Raw genomic sequence first — 18689 nt, 5'->3', positions numbered from 1 at the left:
AAGTGCAATTTTATTAGAATACTTTTGAAATAATAAACATGTTGCTCCCGGAAATACAAAAACAAATATACAAACTTGACGCATTTGCTGATTGATAGTGGTTGCTTTGTTTTTTTCACATACGACGCTTCACTGTGAGCGTATATGCAGTTTTTTTGTTATCATCAAATTTTAACAGTTAAGTCATGTTGACAATAAAATGGTGTATCAACACCATTTTAAAAACAATGAAAGAAGGTCAGATAGGGCGTTCATTAAATATATTTTCCATAATGCAGTACAATTTCAAACCTTGTTTTTCATTAACTCGTAGGAAAAGCATGTATTTTATATTCGGTTAGATGCAAAATATCGATTTGTTTATTTTTGCGACTTACGTCCTTTTGAAAAGTTATGCTTGCTTTCTTCTCAGCATCATCTCTGGGTGGCTACATCTAAAAAAAATATTTAGCATATATATGTATATAGCTGAATCGCGTTGAAATCCATCTACTTAGAAACAACTTGGCGCATCTGCAGATTGTTAATGGTTGCTTTGTTTTTTTCACATACGACGCTCCACTGTGAGCGTATCTGCAGTTTTTGTGTTACCATCAAATTTTAACAGTTAAGTCATGTTGACAATAAAAGGGTGTATCAACACCATTTTAAAAACAATGAAAGAAGATCAAATAGGGCGTTCATTAAATATATTTTCCATAATTAATGAAAAAAAATTTTTTTTAACTCGTAGGAAAAGCATGTATTTTATATTCGGTTCGAAGCAAATTATAGATTTATTAATTTTTGCGACTTACGTTATTTTGAAAAGTTATGCTTGATGTAGTTTTCTTCAATATCAAGATTTTCAAACAAATACTTACGTTTACTATCCAGGAACACAACTGCTTAGTATCAACCTCCGGTTGAACTGCTCCGATTACGATAGACAATTCGATCTCGCTAAATGTAAATAACACTAGTTTACAAAACAACATAAAAAGTGTGAACTTTAGTGGTTGACCAACGTTTCTAATGCAAAATCCTACGCTGAATTCAATGCCGTGGTCAGAAAAAATAAAAGTAGAGCCATTTTTGAGATATACAAAAAAAATTATTTTTTTAATTTTGGACAAAAGTACGATTACTAAAATGTCAATATCTTTGGAACTAGTGCACCAATTTTAATTTTTTTTTTGCTATCGTTCACTAGAATATTATAACTTGATTAAAAATTTAATTTTGAAGTCATTTAAAAATTTACAGCATTTTTTTTTTATTTTTCCTGCGAATTTTCCATAAAAATCTTGTTTTAATCAACATTTTTAATGGGATAAAAAGATTCAAAAAATCATTCCATAATTTATTCTTAAAGTCCATTAAAAACTGGAGAAAATGAGCCTTTAATGGATGAAATCGGTTGGAAATTGTCGAAGTTATGAAATTTTTTGTAAAATCATGGAAATTGAATGTTCCAAGATTGGCCGTTGTCCCGCTCCTAGGTTCATGCACCACTTCCAGTAAGCCTTTCTGCGGACGTGTACGCATACGGTGCATTTCACTAACACTACCAGCTGTCACGCAAAATTAAATGGGATACCCAACTAACATTTTCAGCTTTGTAAGCCAACTTTTCTAGCGTTGTGCTGTAAAGTAGCTGAAAAGAAGCTGTAGATACAGCTGTAAGCAAAAGCTAGCAAAATAGTTTTGGAGAGCGTTTACTCAACTTTCTCACAACCATTATTCAATTTGTCAGTCGCACTGAATAACATCAGCCAATAAACGCTAATGTCACTTTTATATACACACTAATCAACTTTCCACTTGTAGCTGCAAAACAAAGCTAACAAAGTGAATATATTCCTCATTTGATGGCTTCTACACAACCAACAACTCTTGCTGAATAACATAAACATCAAAAGTGCTTTTTCAACAACTAAACAACCTGTACTCAGCTTATAAACTGTGTTAGAGCAACTTCGGAAGCATTTTCACAGTCAACTAGATTTATTTTTAGATGTGTGCAGTTTTACAGCTTTTACTCTGCTCTTTTATAACTAGTCGAGAAAAGTGATTCATGTGCACTATTATAAAGTCTATACTCAGCGATTTTGTTGTAGAAGGGAATGTTGATTGGTTTACATAAGTTCAAAGTGTTGGCGTAGCACAGTTGGTAGTGTCAAGGTTTGCCAATGAGGTCGTCTCAAGTTCGATTCCAGGTTCCGGTGCAGGGTAAATAATTTGGTGATGATTTGTAACTAATTTCGATTAATTTGATTCACAGCAAATTAAACTCAATAAATTCCTTCATAAAAAAGCGTGAACAGTATTTAACCCGGCTTCAAGAGAAAGCTGTGTAGTTGATTATTGGACAACCAGGAAAAGGTTGAATAAGCGCCTTTCAAGTTCACACACAACTAAAAGCTATATAGAAGCGTTAATGGATATGCAATAAGAGCTTCTCCCGACCGTTCCAACAGCCATAAGTAGCTGACTAAGTTCGCCAGATTTGCTTGTATAGAGGTTGAGTAAAGGTTTCCTCATATCGTATAACGTTTGAATACAGCTTGCGACTGTATAAATGAAATGAGTAAAGCGTTTACATTGTGAAAATTGTTAGTTGGGTATTTTCAACAATATAATTTACGCTAGTGTTTGTGAGACCGCTCGGCGAGAACCTAACGCAACCAACTCAATTTGACAGCTTTCTTTCTTTAACATTGCTTAACGATGTATACGACAAAACGTGAATTCAAGTGTAAAAATGATCCTCAAAAGTTTTGTTACGCGTGTGGCAACTATATATTTACAAAATCGGTCAATTTCACTGCTTCGTTGCAAACTGCATACAGGCTTTATTTTAAAATTGATCCTGGAGACTTTGACAAACCGTGGATTCCAAAAGTATTATGTAGTTCGTGCAAAACGTGCTTGGCTAGGTGGATGTCAGGCGCAAGGTAAATTGATTTTTTGAATAACTTTCATATAAACAATTTATGTACAGCATGGTAGTGCTTTGTTCTTTCCTGATCGACATTATCTTACTTCATCTATTTTTGATAAGTGTTAATGTCTTACTTACTAACTCACTTATTTGTTATCTGTCAGTCACTATTTGTCCTTTGACATGCCCACCATATGGCGTCGACCGTTTTGTCATGCAACGGATTGTTATTTCTGCTTGACAAAAGTTAAGCAACAAGGACGTCACAAAACAGTTGAGTATCCACAAGTGGCTTCTATGACAAAACCTGTTCCACAATCAAGTTCGGTCCCGTATTCTGTTTATCCAAAGCGGAAACGAGCGCCCTCTGTTGAATCGACAGTTACAAAAAGTGACGAGGAATTCAAGGAGGAATGCGAGGAAGACTTCGAGGTGGAATTGGAAAGAAACCCAAAACTGTTTACACCATCCGAATTTAATGATTTGGTGCGAGATCTCGACTTATCGAAGGAGAAATCCGAATTGCTGGCATCACGCTTGAAAGAACACAACATGCTGATCAAGGAGGTCAAAATTTCTTGTCACAGGAATCGTCACAAGAAATTTGACAAATATTATTAAGGACAAGGCATTTTTTGCCATGACGTAAACGGCTTGTTTGAAGAGTTTGGTGAGCCATATGATCCAGCTGAATGGCGTTTATTAATCGATAGCAGCAAGTTGAGCTCGAAAGCCGTTTTACTGCATCAAGGGAATGAGAAACCTTCTATTCCATTAGCTCATGCCGTTAATATGAAGGAAACGTATGAATCAATGGCTATATTGCTCAATTTGATAAATTACAATCAACACAATTGGAAAATTTGTTCCGATCTTAAAGTGGTTGCCATGTTGACTGGATTGCAACAGGGATACACAAAATATATGTGTTTTTTTGTGTAAATGGGACAGTCGAGCTCGTAAGGAACACTACGTCCGAAAAGATTGGCCAAAACGGGATAATTTCACAATTGGTAAAGACAACGTTATTCAAAAATTTCGTCAAAGCGTTGCAAAAAGAAGGGCCGGCATTCCAGTACTTGAAATCAGTATTTCCAAATTTATCTGACGCAAAGATAAAGGAAGGTGTATTTGTTGGCCCACAGATCAAAAAACTGCTCAATGATTCCGCATTCAATACAGTTTTGACACCAGATGAGGAAGAAGCGTGGAAATCGTTCCAGCGTGTTGTCACAACCTTTTTAGGAAATTGCAGAAGCCCAGATTATGAGGAAGCCGTCGATGAATTGCTCAAAAATTATGAGGAAATAGGTATAAATCAAAAATATTGTGTTTGTTACATATAATTAATTTCAAATCCTTTTATTTCACTGAACACAGGTGTGAATATGTCTTTAAAGATACATTTCCTACATTCTCACATGGATTTTTCCCCGGAAAATCTTGGTGACGAGAGTGATGAGCACGGCGAACGTTTTCACCAACAAATGAAGATGATGGAACGTCGTTACCAAGGGTTTTGGGATGAAGCAATGATGGGTGACTATTGTTGGTTTCTGATTCGAGAAACAAGTTCAAAACATCGAAGACAAAATCATTCGATTCTCAATCATTTTTAATAAAACCTAAATAAATTTCTTTTGTATCAACTCGGTTTTAAATCCTGATATGCCTTAATCAAATTGATATGTAGAGAAAAGAATCTCCCATGAAAACTTTACATGCGATTTGGATGCTTACAACGACACCTAGAAAAGGAACTCTAAAGCTGTTGTATTTCAGCAACATTTTTAAGTGTTTTACAAAAATGCTCATAACTTCGACAATTTCCAACCGATTTCATCCATTAAAGGCTCACTTTCTCCGGTTTTGAATGGACTTTAAGAATAAATTATGGAATGATTTTTTGAATCTTTTTATCCCATTAAAAATGTTGAGTAAAACAAGATTTTTATGGAAAATTCGCAGGAAAAATAAAAAAAAAATCTGTAAATTTTTAAATGACTTCAAAATTAAATTTTTAATTAAGACATAACATTCTAGTGAACGATAGCAAATTTATTTAGCTTCATTTTCATAAAAAAAAAGATTTAAAATTGGTGCACTAGTTCCAAAGATATTGACATTTTAGTAATCGTACTTTTGTCCAAAATACAAAAAATCAAAATTTTTGTATATCTCAAAAATGGCTCTACTTTAATTTTTTCTGACCACGGCATTGAATTCAGCGTAGGATTTTGCATTGGAAATGATCATCACCTTACCGAGTTCAAAAATGTTGTAAACTAGTGTAATTGAATGGTCGTGATTTTCGCTCCTAATTATTAATTAAATAAATTGAAAACAATTATTCTAACTTACGTCGGAATACTTCCAAGTTCACTCCAGGTGCTCCGTTCAGAAAATCTGCGATGAGCTTAAGTTCGTCTATACGATAGGCGCCATTTTTGCATTTCCATATGTTTGTCATATGACTTTTTCGCACAAATGACAGCATTGAATTTCATAAGCCGCGTCAATGAAAATCCAATGTATGACGTAAGCAAATCTTACGTTGTTGTAAAGATAATCATAGGTAATATATGGAAAGCATAGTTGCCTTATGAATTCTAGCTTTTGCATGTTTGTGCAGGCGCTACTTAAGAATTTTGCTAGTCTAGTTGCCTGAGTGTATGACAACCAATTCAAACAGTTTTGATACAGCACTCAGCGACGTGATTCCAGTTGTAGTTGTTTACGTCGCATTTGCTTCCATTTTTATGAAGAGGAAACATATCCGCAGTCTTCCAGCAAGACGGAAAGATGCCGCTGGAAAGAGAGAGCTGGAAATGCGGCGCAGTGGATTTAAAAGACAAGTGATGTTCTTTTTAAGAATAGCGGAGATTAGCGGGGAATTGCTCGTCTTCAAACACACTAGGTTGCTAGCAGTTTCATCATTAAAAATCATGGAAGAGAGGAAGCCGACTTCCATGCGTTGCTCATTCACGAAGTTCCAGAAGGATTTCGGGTGTGATTTTAGCCGCCGTTGAATCCTCCTTTGATAGCGTTGAAAACAGAGACGACTTAACCGCTTATACTCGTGGCTGAGTCTGACATAGTAGCATTTCAGCGGCAGTGTGCGAAATTTAGAAAAAAATCTGAAAGAAAGCAGCCTTCTTAGTTCTTTACAACGAGCGAAGATCTTTCGTCATCCACGGGACGCGAGAGTCGATATGGATATGATCTTTTTGGAAACGTGCCTGTCAATGGCATATGCCAATGACATAATGACGTCTACAGGATCTAGAATATGCTCCCAATCTAGGTTAGACAGCACATGGACAATACTGCGATGGTCAGCTCTACGGAAGTCATATGAAACAGCGTTTGAAGTGCTAATGAAATCATGGACAATATTATTTTCGATCACGATAACTAAAGCAGGGTGAGGATGCACTTCCTTGACTAAAGGTTCGGGTGCCGTGGAGAGGAAAGGAGCTGTATCACGAGCACTCACAGAGCAGATATCTACGATGCGGTTGTTTTCATTCAACAGGTTGATTTGTGACAGAATTGCGGTACTATAACTGTCCAGGAGCTGGATGGTTCCTGCGTGGAAAGATGAACGCTCGTGATCAGGACAAAAGAAACCACTATGTTGGAATTTATGCAATGTCCGGTAGGTTAAAATCGCCAAGAACAATAACTTCGTCGGAAGGGCCTGCTTTGTCTCGAGCGACCAAGACGGATCAACAATGTGCGTCAATAATCTCCAAGTCACGGGTTCGATCTGGAGGGATGTACACTGCACAGAGAAGCAGTTTTTTTAGACTTTATTTTTGAGATTTTCTAGTTCATCTCGTCCATGAAAGGTGGGACCTCAGAAGGAGGACCCTCAACAGAGTAGTTTTTACAGTGTTTACTTCAACCGAAAATTGGTTCCTGGCTCGATCGTACATTTACACAACATATTAAAGACACAACATTAAAATCTGAATAAGACAGAGCTCCACACCGGGGGAACCGGGAGGTCCCCCACCAGGCAGAGATGTCCCAACAGCCGAAAGGAATTAAAAAAGACTAAACTTTAAAATACAATGTAGCATCCTTTAAAAAAAACGCATTACTGCTGCCAGTGTTGAGGGATCATCACCCAGCATGTCGCGTATGCTATTTGGAAGCCCGTGGAATTCCCGCAGGTTCTGATACTGAGGGCATACGCATAGAATGTGCTCGATTGAGGCTGGAGTTCTACAACCGACGCAAGTCCTGTGGACCGGCGTTCCACCGAAATTGTGCGAGATCTTGGTGTGACCGTTTCTCAAACGCGACGCTATCTTCTGATCCCGCTGGTTTAACTGTTCTGTCCATTTCCTCTTCTTGCCTTTGATCCGTCTAATGAAGAGGGAGCGGTTTTGAGCCCACTCTGCGTCCCAAGCTTCCCATACTTTGCTCACGATCCAGCACTTGACAACGTGTAACGGTACTTCGTTAGTATAGCGGGGGGGGGGGGGGCAGATGGTCCTGCCCCCCGACCAGAAAGTCGGCTTCAGAGTTGCCTGGTATACCGCAGTACCACGGAACCCAGCAGAATACCGTGTTTGGTGGCGCGGACTTCATTGTCGCCTGTACCCAGGGATGAGTCGGGGCCTCGGATGTCAGGGCTTGTATGACGCTGTGCGAATCCTTGAGGACCAGGACCGGTCGGTTGGAGAGCGTTGTAGCAGCGATGAAGATGGCAGCAGCTTCTGCAGAGAAGACAGAACATTGCGGCGGTAAGCTGCAGCTGGTTGGTGTGATGGAGCTAGACCGATATCGACCCCGGCCCGAGAGCGAGATCCGTCCGTGTATCGGTGAGTGTGCACAGAGAAGCAATCGACGATCACCAAGTTGAATAGCCACCCACACTTGTTCAACCGTGTTCCAGGAATCGTCCTCGATAGCTTCTACTTTCAGCTTGGAGTTAGGATAAGGACACCTCCCCCAGTAGTTTTCCTACTATTATTCGTGTTTCGATCGCAGCGAAATATTTCGTAGCCAGCACCAAAGACATACCCCCCTATTCTACGAGTCACGTGACTCTCTCTCACCGGTGAGGTGACAATTGTCACCTTACCGGTGACAGAGAGTCACGTGACTCGCAGAATAAGGGGGATAGTGTTGCCAATCAAAAGTATAAATAAATCACGTAGATGGCCCATCTTGACCCGTCACCCATATTGCCCTACCATAACCTAAATATACCTGATACCAATCCATGAAGTGCATGTTATCAAGAGGCTCTCTTGAGCACAGATTACTAGTGATTTTAAGACTTTTATTGACCCTGTTGCTGGAAGGAGATGCTTCATCGTCCCGTGCCTATCGATCCACCCAACTCGTTTTAACAATATTAAATAAAAATAAAAGGTTATTAAACTTAATCAAGTCGAACAGTGAGGAAATGGCTTTCCGGGATATGGTTCACACACACACACAATTGAAATGAGGGACATTTTCGGATAACTTACAATCTCATCCACTCAAACATGTTTTTCTTTTCTTCAATAAACGTCACTTTAATCTTATAATTCTCGTGCATCTCACTGTAGTACCTTTGCCCCACAATTGCTGCTAGATGCTGCCACTGCTGCTGGTAGGTGTTTAGCAGTCATAATTTCAGGAAGGGTGGGTTTCACACTCTTCCGTTCGGTTTACCGTTTCCTCTATTTCTGCAGTTCTTCTGCTTAACTGATAATTTAGCATTCTTTCTTTGCCATCAATAGAATAATTATCTTCATCAACAAACTAATTCTACTTACTTTTCTGTGTAACTCATTTAAACCGATCTCTGGCACGAATAGCGACCAATTTGAGAATTCAAACGACGGCAACCTATGTAAGTCCTATCCGATGACACCGTGCAGTCTTGTCAGTATGTTTACATTATTTATTTTTCTCCAAATAGATAGGGTAAATTACGTCTTCGGCAGTACCTTTACCTATTATCGTCAGAGGGGTAAATAAGGTACTTGGGCGCCCATTTATTGCACGACGATACTTCATGACTCCGAGCATCGCATCGGCCAAAATTAAGCGCTGAACGACTAGGTTGAGGTAAAGCTATTGCCGAAGCCATCTTTTCCCCTAGACGCAATATGGTGTCCAAATTAACTTTCTATTTTGGAAATTTATTAATTTTCACTGCTGTAGTATATTCAATTTAATAAAAACAAAAAGCGATCTTTACGATACTGAAACACGAACGTTTTCTCTCAGTTCGAACTCGGTGAAATGTATTTTTTCTTCTTCTTTTTTCTCTAGAGGTTTTGATTTCAACGCAATAATCAATTCAATAGGATAACAAACAATAGAAAACGGTATTTTTCTCCTGGGCTGGTGCGCATATGCATTAAGGTAAGGAAGGTAAGCAGGGAACGAAACAAGGCAAAATACCGCGACGTAAGGGGAAACCACCACAGTTCATAGCCGCTGACTTGGTCCGGGAATAATGCTTGAAGGATCATTGGATTGCAGGCCACCGAAGGTAGAGGGAGGCAATGGTGGCCTACCGGCGGCTATCATCAGCCCCATGGCAGCCGCGTTATTATTGTCCAACGGAGGAGGAGGCACAGCACTGGTCGGCGTTGTCAGATTAGAGTCCAGCTCGTGGTTGTTGTTGTTCAGGTTGCTGCTTCCGCCGGATTGTACCACCAGGGCTAGGTTCTTGATCTCCGACAGACCCTCGCTCGAGGCCAGCGAAATCGACAGCGGCGACGTGTGGTCCAGCGAACCGACGGCATCTGGTTGTTTATGGAAGGGAATCGTTCAATTAGGGAAAACTAAGTATCGGGAGAAAAAAAAGTTACCTGTTCTATCGGAATCGGGCGACCGGGCATCGGTATTGACCCGTAGCTCCAGAATCGCTTCCTCCATTTTAATTACGATTGCCTTTTGTGCATGATATTTGCGCTCGAGTGCCTTTAAGAAAAGAAATGCAAATTCATCGCGAACTCCAGTATGTCAATCGAATCAAACCTACATTAAACTGCTCTTTATGCTCTTCCTTGACCGTTTTCAGCATACGCTTCTGCAGGGTTATCGTTTCGTCACGCTTCATCAGCTGCTGCTCCAGCTCCGTCAATCGTTCTTTGGCCGAGTCCAACTGAGCCGATTTCATTTCCAGACTAAATTTCAAATCTACAAAAAAAAAAATCATCATGAACACCAACATGAGCTGCGATGAAGCAAAAGCACAACTCACCTTTCACCTCATCCAGGTACGTTTCCTGAATCATTGCAATCTCCGTGTCCCTAGCCTTCAAGCTGTCCAGTTCCGCAAGCCGTTCCCTGCACTTGAGCTGGATTTCTCCCATCAGAATCATCTCGCACTGCAACCGCGTCAGCTCATCTCGGTACTGCTGTCCCAGATCTGCTTTATGCAGTGCCTGTTCCATCTCGTTCGTTAGATCAAACAACTCGCCCCGTGCCAGCTCGAGAGCCGTCGTCTGTTCCTTCCGTGACCGTGACTCATCCGACAGGGCCATCTCCAGCTCCTTGATCTTCACCTGGAGGTCCTTGTTCTTTCGCGTTTCCGCCGCGTAGCGCTCCTTCAGCTCGATCACCTCGGCCGAACTCTTGGTCCAATCCATGTTCGTCTTCCGCCTCAGTCCCGCCAGTTCCGTATTCAGCGAGCTAATCTCTTTGGTCAGTCTGGAAACCTGGTCCTTCAGTGCTTCATTGTTTTGTTCCAATGCTCGTATCACCCTGCTCTTTCCCAGCAATCTCCGGTTCCGTTCGGCGTGAATCTCCCGCCGGTGCTTCTCGTATTGTAGTTGCAAATTTAATAGGGTGATATGATCTCGGTACAGTTCTTCTATCCGCCGTGGGTCGCCACTTTCCATTCGCTTCTTAACGCACAGCTCGATGTACTTGTCAAGCATTGCGTTCGGATCCATCCGGATTCCGGTTTCGCCTTTTTCCTGCAGCCGCTTGATCGCCATATCCGTCTTGAACTTTTGCTCCTCCTGCAGGATACCGTAGATGATCTGCTCGTACGGTTGCGGATAGTTCTCAATCGTTTGCGTGCCGCTGCTCACCAATGGCGAAGCCGTCGTCGGTCCGTTCTGTGTTCCTCCCTTGTGGCCACCCACGCTAGTGAGATTCTTGCGAATCTCCTGGAACAACGTCATATTTCTACGAATGTGCTCCTCAGTCTTTTGCTCTTGCTTCTTGTGAAAGTGTGTTGCCGCTGAAATGGCCTCCTCTTCGGAGGGACTGCTTCCGCTGCTGCTGTCATCTCCGTTGGTTTCCACCAGCGTCAGATCCTGCCTATCCCCGGCCAGTGTCTTCGGATCTATCCTTAGGCTGTACTTTTTCAAATCCGGCAACGAGTGCCTTCGCTGGCGCCTCTTCAATGCCTCCCCGGCCGCACTCCGCGTGGCACTGATCCCGACACTATTCTTCAACATATAGTTGCTCGTATCGGCCGGGGAAGTTCCGGTACTGTAGCTCGGATCCGAATCCACCAGACACTGACTATGCATCCGATACCGATGTCGGGTGAAGTTGATCATCGACTGGGAGTTCTTGAAATGCAAACCACCGGCCGAGCAGGGTGATCCTTCCTCCAGTTCGAAGTCCTCCGCATCGAAGGCTTCCTTCATGGGATGGACTGGCAGGGATTGGGGATTCAGCTGCGGCGGGTGGTTCTGCTGGTCCTGCAGCAGATGGCTGTTGATATCGTTAACTTCCTGATCTTCCTGGGTCGAGTCGGACTGGTGCATGATCGAGGGGGAATCGTAGCGGGTGTTCATGGTGAGGACCGTTCCTCCGGGGGTGAGTTTGAGGTTCGATACCAACTGCGACGCGCGGGCAATTTCTGGAAACGTAAAGGGTAATTTAGAAGGAATGGAATTTTAAATGGTGCCGGAGAGCTTACCGAAGGCCGGTTGATCGATCGGCAGCGGACTGGAAGGCACACTGTTACTAGTCGACGTTGCCGTTGTGTTGTTGGAGTTGGTAATCTGCAGCACCGAGTGGTTCCGATCGTTCACCATCCGAAGCAGCTTCTGCGACGTGATGACACTCTTCTCGTAGCTGAAGTGGTTGGCTTCCTTCTTGATCGGAGACGACGGTTGGCTGGTGTTCCACATTGCTCGAACCGTGCTCGAATTGACCGGGTACGGTCGAACCGGCTTGACGATGTCCTTCATCGGTGTGGTTTCCGGGGTGGCTTCGACGGCTGCTTCCGGTGGGGAAGCACCGTCAGCCGCCGGTAGATGTGGACCCGATATCGAAGGAATCGTATAGCTCGGTGTGGGGTTGGGAGTGTGCGGAACGGTTCCCGAACCTGGCGGTGGCGTCGGTTGCATCATGTTACTCGGCGACCAGAACGAATTTTGCACTGCTATGGTGCTGAGTTTGTCATCGGTGGAGCTCTTGTTGAAGTAGTTAACGGTGGCCTTCCAGTGGAAATCTACCGTCGCCGTCATGGCGTTGAACTCCACCGGTTTGATTGGTGTCGCGTAGCAAGGACACTCACTGCTGACGGTCTGGTTCTGAACTTCCTGCGCCTTTTCCATGTAGTCCAGCGACATTCGAGCGCATTCGCTCACCACATCGTGTGGTTCCATGTTCTTCCACCGAATCTGACTGATTTCGCTGTCCTTATCCGACGACACCAACCGGGGATGGATCTTGACCGTGTCCAACAACGGCTTAATCGTATGTTGGAAAACTGCCTGCTTGTCTCCTCGGTATTCCCGCTTTAGGAACGTCACGAAGTTACACGGATACATTCCGTACAACCGATTGAACAGCTCATACAGACCAAACTGCAAATGGATCAGCTGATCCTCGGGCAGACTGACGGAAGTGTTCCGATCGAACGTTGCCAGGTAGTTGAATATCTCGAATAGGTCCTGCACGAACATGCCCATGACCAGCGGAATCACCGGCAGCAGATCGATGATGCACAGCACAGCGTTGATCAGCGGAATAATTTCCCTCTCCATCTTGGACAGTTTTAGCACTTCATTCACCAGCTGGTGTTTGCCGACCTTGTGCAGCCAGGTCGGTCGCTTCTGGATGATGTGCCCGAACAGGGTCAGGGCGAGCATCTTGTTCGAACCGCTGCGGATCCATTCGGTCAGCTTGTCCAGGATGAACTTGTCGTGTGGATTCTGCACCTTGACCAGGATGTCCACTATGCGGATCGATGACGTCTGGCCAAAGTAGTCCATCATGCTGTGCGGGAGCCATGATTCACGCGCTGCAAGGGAAAAACAGATAAGAAGCAATCGTGTTAGCGAAAGTCATAACTAGGTATACTGATAATCCCAGACGCACAAACACGTTCGCCCGAACTTTATACCCCTCCGTTGACGTTATTGAGTCTTTCACTTTCATCAGCCTTTAATACTATCATCGACGGGGCTGGCTGGTTGTGTCTTCAAATCAAATGAAAGAACGCGTGTGCCGGCTTGTTCGCTTTTGCCCATACACAGGATTAGACGACGGTGTAGCTAGGCTTCAACGGTGGGGACGGGAAGAGCTGTTAACATTTCGTGGATAGAGGGCGGACTCTTCCCACACCCATTGCAAAGCAGCAGTCTTGAAAGCTCAGACAAACGGTCCTCTAGACTGTTTATTTTTAAATTTTAAAAACTTTTAAAATTATTATAATTTTTAACGACTTCATTCCAAGGGAGTTCTGGGATAAAAATCTTTGAGAAAAACGTCAAGTGCAATCTGCTTTCAAGGCAGTTCTCAGGAATTTTAGATTTCATGTGAAGCCTGAGATAGCTTTTAGTAGAATTTCAAGAAACCCCTGAATTGAATTTTTAATTAAAAACCATAGGAATTTCTGAGGAGTAGAACTCCTGTGAACGTCAGAGGAAAAGTCCAAAGGAATTCTGATGATAAGTTCATGAAGTTTGTGGAAGAAAACGATTCCGGAACATAAGTCATTGGAAATTTTTGGAGAATACTTAGGGGATTGTCAAAAGAGGATTACAATTAAATCTGAGAATAACTTCAGGAGTTCTTCAAAGGAATTTGGAATAGAATTCCACGAGAGTTTGCTTAACAAATTATGAGGATAAATCTATGGAATTTGTGAGGAGAAATGTAAATGAATTCTTATGAAACTTCCAATGAGAGTAGAATTTAAAGGGAAGGAGCCAGGGGGGCGACTCTATGTTTCCATGTAGGGAAGATTTTTTTTACTGTCGTTGGATGAGCTCGCGATGAGTAGATGGAAAGAAGATTGATGAAGATTCTATAGATTTCCTGCAAAACGATGGAACGCGAACTCAGAAATTAATTCAATGACAATTTTTAGAATCATTCCCTTTCTTACTGAGGGGAATTTCATAGTAATTCAGAGGAAATTTCCAAGAAAACTGAATTCGGAGAATAGTTTCAACGAAATTTTGAGGAATATTTCAATGGAATTGTGAGAAATATTCTAAGTATATTCTGGTTATATTTTTTATAGAATCAGAGAAGAATTCCAAATGAATTTCTATAATAATGCCATGAGAGTTTCAACACCAAGTGAATTTTCATGAGAAATCTCCGTTGAATGTGGATTGGGCTATTCAACTGCCTCGTTCTTTTGTAGTTCGAAGAACTAGCCTGAAGTTCACAATACTTCTCATCCAATTTTTAAACTTCCTTGAACTTTTTCAGACTTCCTAAAGTTCCCTAAATTTTCCTAACAATCGTGGATCAATCATGAAGTTTTAACAATTTGCTAAAGTTCTCGAAACTTCTTTAAAAATGATGTGATTTCACTTTAAGTTAACGGAACTGCTCCGTTCTTTCCTGAAGTTCTCGAAACTTCTCTAAATTTTATGCAGTTCTCATGAACTTCTTGCAATGCCCTGAATTTATTCGAACTGTCCTAAAAATTCTTAAGCTTGCGTGAAATTCTGAACTTATGTGAATTTCTCAGTATTTTCTTATAAGACCTAGCAATTTTACTGAAACTAATTGAATTGCCTTGAAGTTTCCACAATGAAAACCTTAAGTTTTATAAAGTTTATAAACGCTCACGGAACTTTACCTTAAATCACTAATTTTCCCTGAGCTTATCTGGACATCCCTGAAGTTTTCTAAATTTGTTTAATGTGTAGAGAGGATGACGAAACAAAACACGCGGTTTTAACTTTTTCCGGTTTTTTATTCGTGTCCGAACGTGTTGGTTGTCGAATTCGACAGTGAGCATGCATAAGGGCCTATACGCGATGGTCGATTCTCTTCGTCGATTTTCTCTTTTGTTAATAACTCGCTGGATTTAACGTTTCTCGGTGCGTTTGCTGTTGCTTTTGATAGCCAATACAACCTGTTACTACTCTGCATTGAAAAAATTCTAGAAAATTGTTTCGCTTAGCTGTAGCAATGCAAAGAGAAAATCGATGAAGAGAATCGATCATCGCGTATTCGCCCTTATGCATGCTCACTGTCGAATTGCTCTGGCTTTCCTTCTAACTTGCTTTCATACCTACTTTCCACATTCATACTTTACACACATACACTCAAACATACAGGAAAACGAAGCGCAATCAGACTTGTAGAACACAGAGATTGACAACTCAAACACAGTGCTGCCAGTTAGCCATAAATCGTAAATCTTTATACAACACACAAACACAAAATACTCAAAACACTAGGCCATTCCTGACCAATGATCGTCTCGATCATTCATAAGTTATAAAAGACGATTACCCACAAAACAAAAACCCACAAACACAAAACTACACAAGTTTGACAAGTGTTGCTTTGTCCATTAGTGCATCTCTTCTTTACAAGGGGTCCTCCAATCTGCCAAACTCTTAATTCGAGCAGCTTCAATTATGCCATCATAAGGAAGTTGGGACATTTGGCAATTCTCAATATCCCGAATTACGTAACGATCATTTGGTAGTACTTTGTGTATACGATAAGGCCCTCGATATTTAGGAATAAATTTCTTGTTGGTCCCAATAGCAGTGTAAACATTACGTATTACAACGTATTCACCTTCAGTGAAAGTATTTGGGGTTGTATGTCTTTTATCAAAAGAGGCTGCATTCTTGCTCTGAGAGTCTTCGCTAAGACGAGAAGCAGCTTCACGTACTGTAGTTAAATCCCGAACTACTTCCGAATTTGACCTATGTATCTTCCAAATATTCAGACAGACCATCGACTTCGCGCCTTCTTTGATGGACTCCAAACAGAAGGACAGAAGGAGTTTGATGCGTACTCGACTGAACAGAATTATTCATAGCGAATTCCACTAATCACTAATAATTCTACGAGGGCGACTATAACATTCGAAGTATCTATCCAAACAGGCACACACCTCTTTCGTACTTGTGGAATTTACAGCATACAACTTAACAAACTTCGTAAAAGCATCAACAACAACCAAGATATGTTTCCTTTTAGACATAATTGACGGAAGAGGTCCAAAATGATCAATGTGGATAGTATCAAACGGAACAGGTTTCTTCGGAATGCTATGTAAAACATGACCCCCATCGGAATTTGAATCAGAATACATATTTAATACAACGGACACAGTTTTTAATATAATTTTCAACTTTGTCCTTCATTTTCGGAAACCAATAATGCATTTTCAATTGATCCAAAGTTTTCGAAATACCCATATGACACAGTTTCTCATGAATGTTACGTGTAACATGACCTTCCATTTCAGAAGGAACGTAAAACAGAAGTTTTGCATCCGGTAAACAGCTTCCAAACAAAATTCTTAACTAATCCTTTTTCTAGTTGTTCTCTTAATTTGAGAATTGTTGGGTCACGCCCTTGTGCCAATTGCAATTGGAAGTCAATATCATCTGGACTGACAGCAGAAACAACCTGACCAGAATTTGAGGGAATACGGCTTAATGCATCAACGTGATTCATAAACTTGCCATTGCGGTGTTGAATAGAATAATGATAGTTTTCCAACTCTAAAGCCCATCTAGCAATTTTAGCATTAATACTTTTTCTGTTCAGCGTCATAGCTAGGGAATTGCAATCGGTAACAATCCGGGATGGAATACCCTCTAGGTAAATTCGGAACTTACGTATAAAGAATAAATTATAGCCAATATTTTCAATTCGAACCTATGGTAACGAGATTCTGCAGAAGTTGTCCGTTTAGAAAAATAAGCAATCGGATGTAGCTTGCCATCATCTTGTTTCTGCAACAATATTCCACCAAAGCCTTCGGAACTGGCATCACAATGTAATTCGGTTTCACGTGAAGGATTGTAAAGTGCCAAAACGGGAGTAGAAACTAACTTATCACGTAATGTAATAAACGCCTGTTTGCATTGTTCGTCAACCTCAAACTTAGTACCAGGCTTTACTAAGTTGCGTAATGGTAACGAAATAGATGAAAAAGACGGAACAAAACGACGGAAATACGGAAATAGTCCAAGACACTTACTCATCTGTCTGGCATCTGACGGCAATGGCCTCCGGATGTGATTTGTTCGGTTTGATCCCCTTATTGCTGACCGTAAAACCCAAAAGTTAAATTTATGTGAAACAGAACTGGCATTTTTTAATTTTTATCTCCAATCGAAACTCTGCCAACCTTTTAAGAACTCGTCCTAATAAGTCCAAATGCTCGGAAATCGTATTAGTGGCTAAGGTAACATCGTCCATGTAAACCACAATTGATCCATCTTTTATAAATGATTCTAGCATCATGTTGATGAACCGTTGAAACACTGCTGGAGCATTGCGTAAACCGAAGGGTATTTTGACGTACTCGTATTGTCCACCAGGTGTCACGAAAGCAGTAAATGGAACGGAATCTGGGGCCATGCTCACCTGATGAAATCCATTTTTTAAGTCGAAAACAGAGAAATATTTCTTCCCCTCAACTCGCTCCAAACAGTCGTCAATAAGTGAAATAGGATAACTGTCACGCACAGTTATTTTGTTCAAGGACCTATAATCAATACACATTCGTCGCTCACCAGATTTCTTTGTCCTCAAGACAATCGGAAATGAATACGGAGAATTGCTAGGTCGAATTATACCAGCAGATAGTAATCCCTCAACGATGTTATCTACCTCAACTCTGTCAGCATACGAAAGACATCGCGGACCATAACTGATGGGGATGTCGGAAGTCAATTTCAACCTCATTTCGTAAGAATGTGGAATTTCCGGAATGTTTGTAATATCTACGTAATTTTCTTTAATAACTGTCATAACTTCGCGCTGGACACTCGGTTCTAATGTTGAGTTAAAATGAACTTCGTCATCAAGTTCAATGGCGTAAATGTCTGGGATAACAACATTATCAGCAGAATCATCAGTACTGTCGATGCAGAAATATGCTGCGCAAATGGAACAACTTCCTATGGTATTCACAGACCCCTTCCGAACCACATCATACACACAATGTAAAAGATTATTTGAAATTTGTATTTTATTGTTATTCTTCACTTCAATTTTGTATTGATTTGATCGTGTTTTAAACAAAATTATTCCAAAAGTCTTTAAAAATTCCCGTCCTAGCAAACGAGGATGGGTCATAAAATGGTCTGGGACATGGGACAATGGGCTCCATATGTTATAGGAGCCAGGATGACAGCGTAAGCACATAGGGGAAAATTTCCTATGCTTCGGAATCCGGAATACTTCTCATCAACCGGAATCAACTCGTTGGGAACAGCGGACCGTTTAACTAGATTGATCGGACTACCCGTATCGAAAAGGGGGAGAAGACTACTTACTGGATGCACTTTTTTGTTAGATAGAAATGCAACACTTACCAGATTCAACTCGGAAAGAG

The 18689-nt window shown here is 41.3% G+C and overlaps 1 protein-coding gene across 1 annotated transcript in view; it reads right to left on the bottom strand.

Moving 5' to 3' along the window:
• Positions 1-8646: 8646 nt before the first annotated feature.
• The window catches only part of Tsc1, a 33759-nt gene continuing 23716 nt past the window's right edge, over positions 8647-18689 (bottom strand). Inside the window, exons 2-6 of the mRNA XM_065220190.1 lie at positions 11823-13154; positions 10146-11762; positions 9924-10081; positions 9751-9862; positions 8647-9684 (exon numbers count right to left, since the gene is read on the bottom strand). Coding sequence (XP_065076262.1) covers positions 9365-9684; positions 9751-9862; positions 9924-10081; positions 10146-11762; positions 11823-13154 — 3539 coding nt within the window. The 3' untranslated portion in view covers positions 8647-9364. The remainder of the gene's footprint in view (positions 9685-9750; positions 9863-9923; positions 10082-10145; positions 11763-11822; positions 13155-18689) is intronic.

The sequence above is a fragment of the Ochlerotatus camptorhynchus genome, unplaced genomic scaffold (genome assembly GCF_037179485.1).
Source record: "Ochlerotatus camptorhynchus isolate MF236.1 unplaced genomic scaffold, CSIRO-AGI_Acam_v1.1 ptg000010l, whole genome shotgun sequence".
In the NCBI taxonomy this organism is placed as follows: domain Eukaryota; kingdom Metazoa; phylum Arthropoda; class Insecta; order Diptera; family Culicidae; genus Ochlerotatus; species Ochlerotatus camptorhynchus.
Note: the sequence above shows the minus strand (reverse complement) of the source record. Positions and strands in the feature narration are given on the sequence as shown.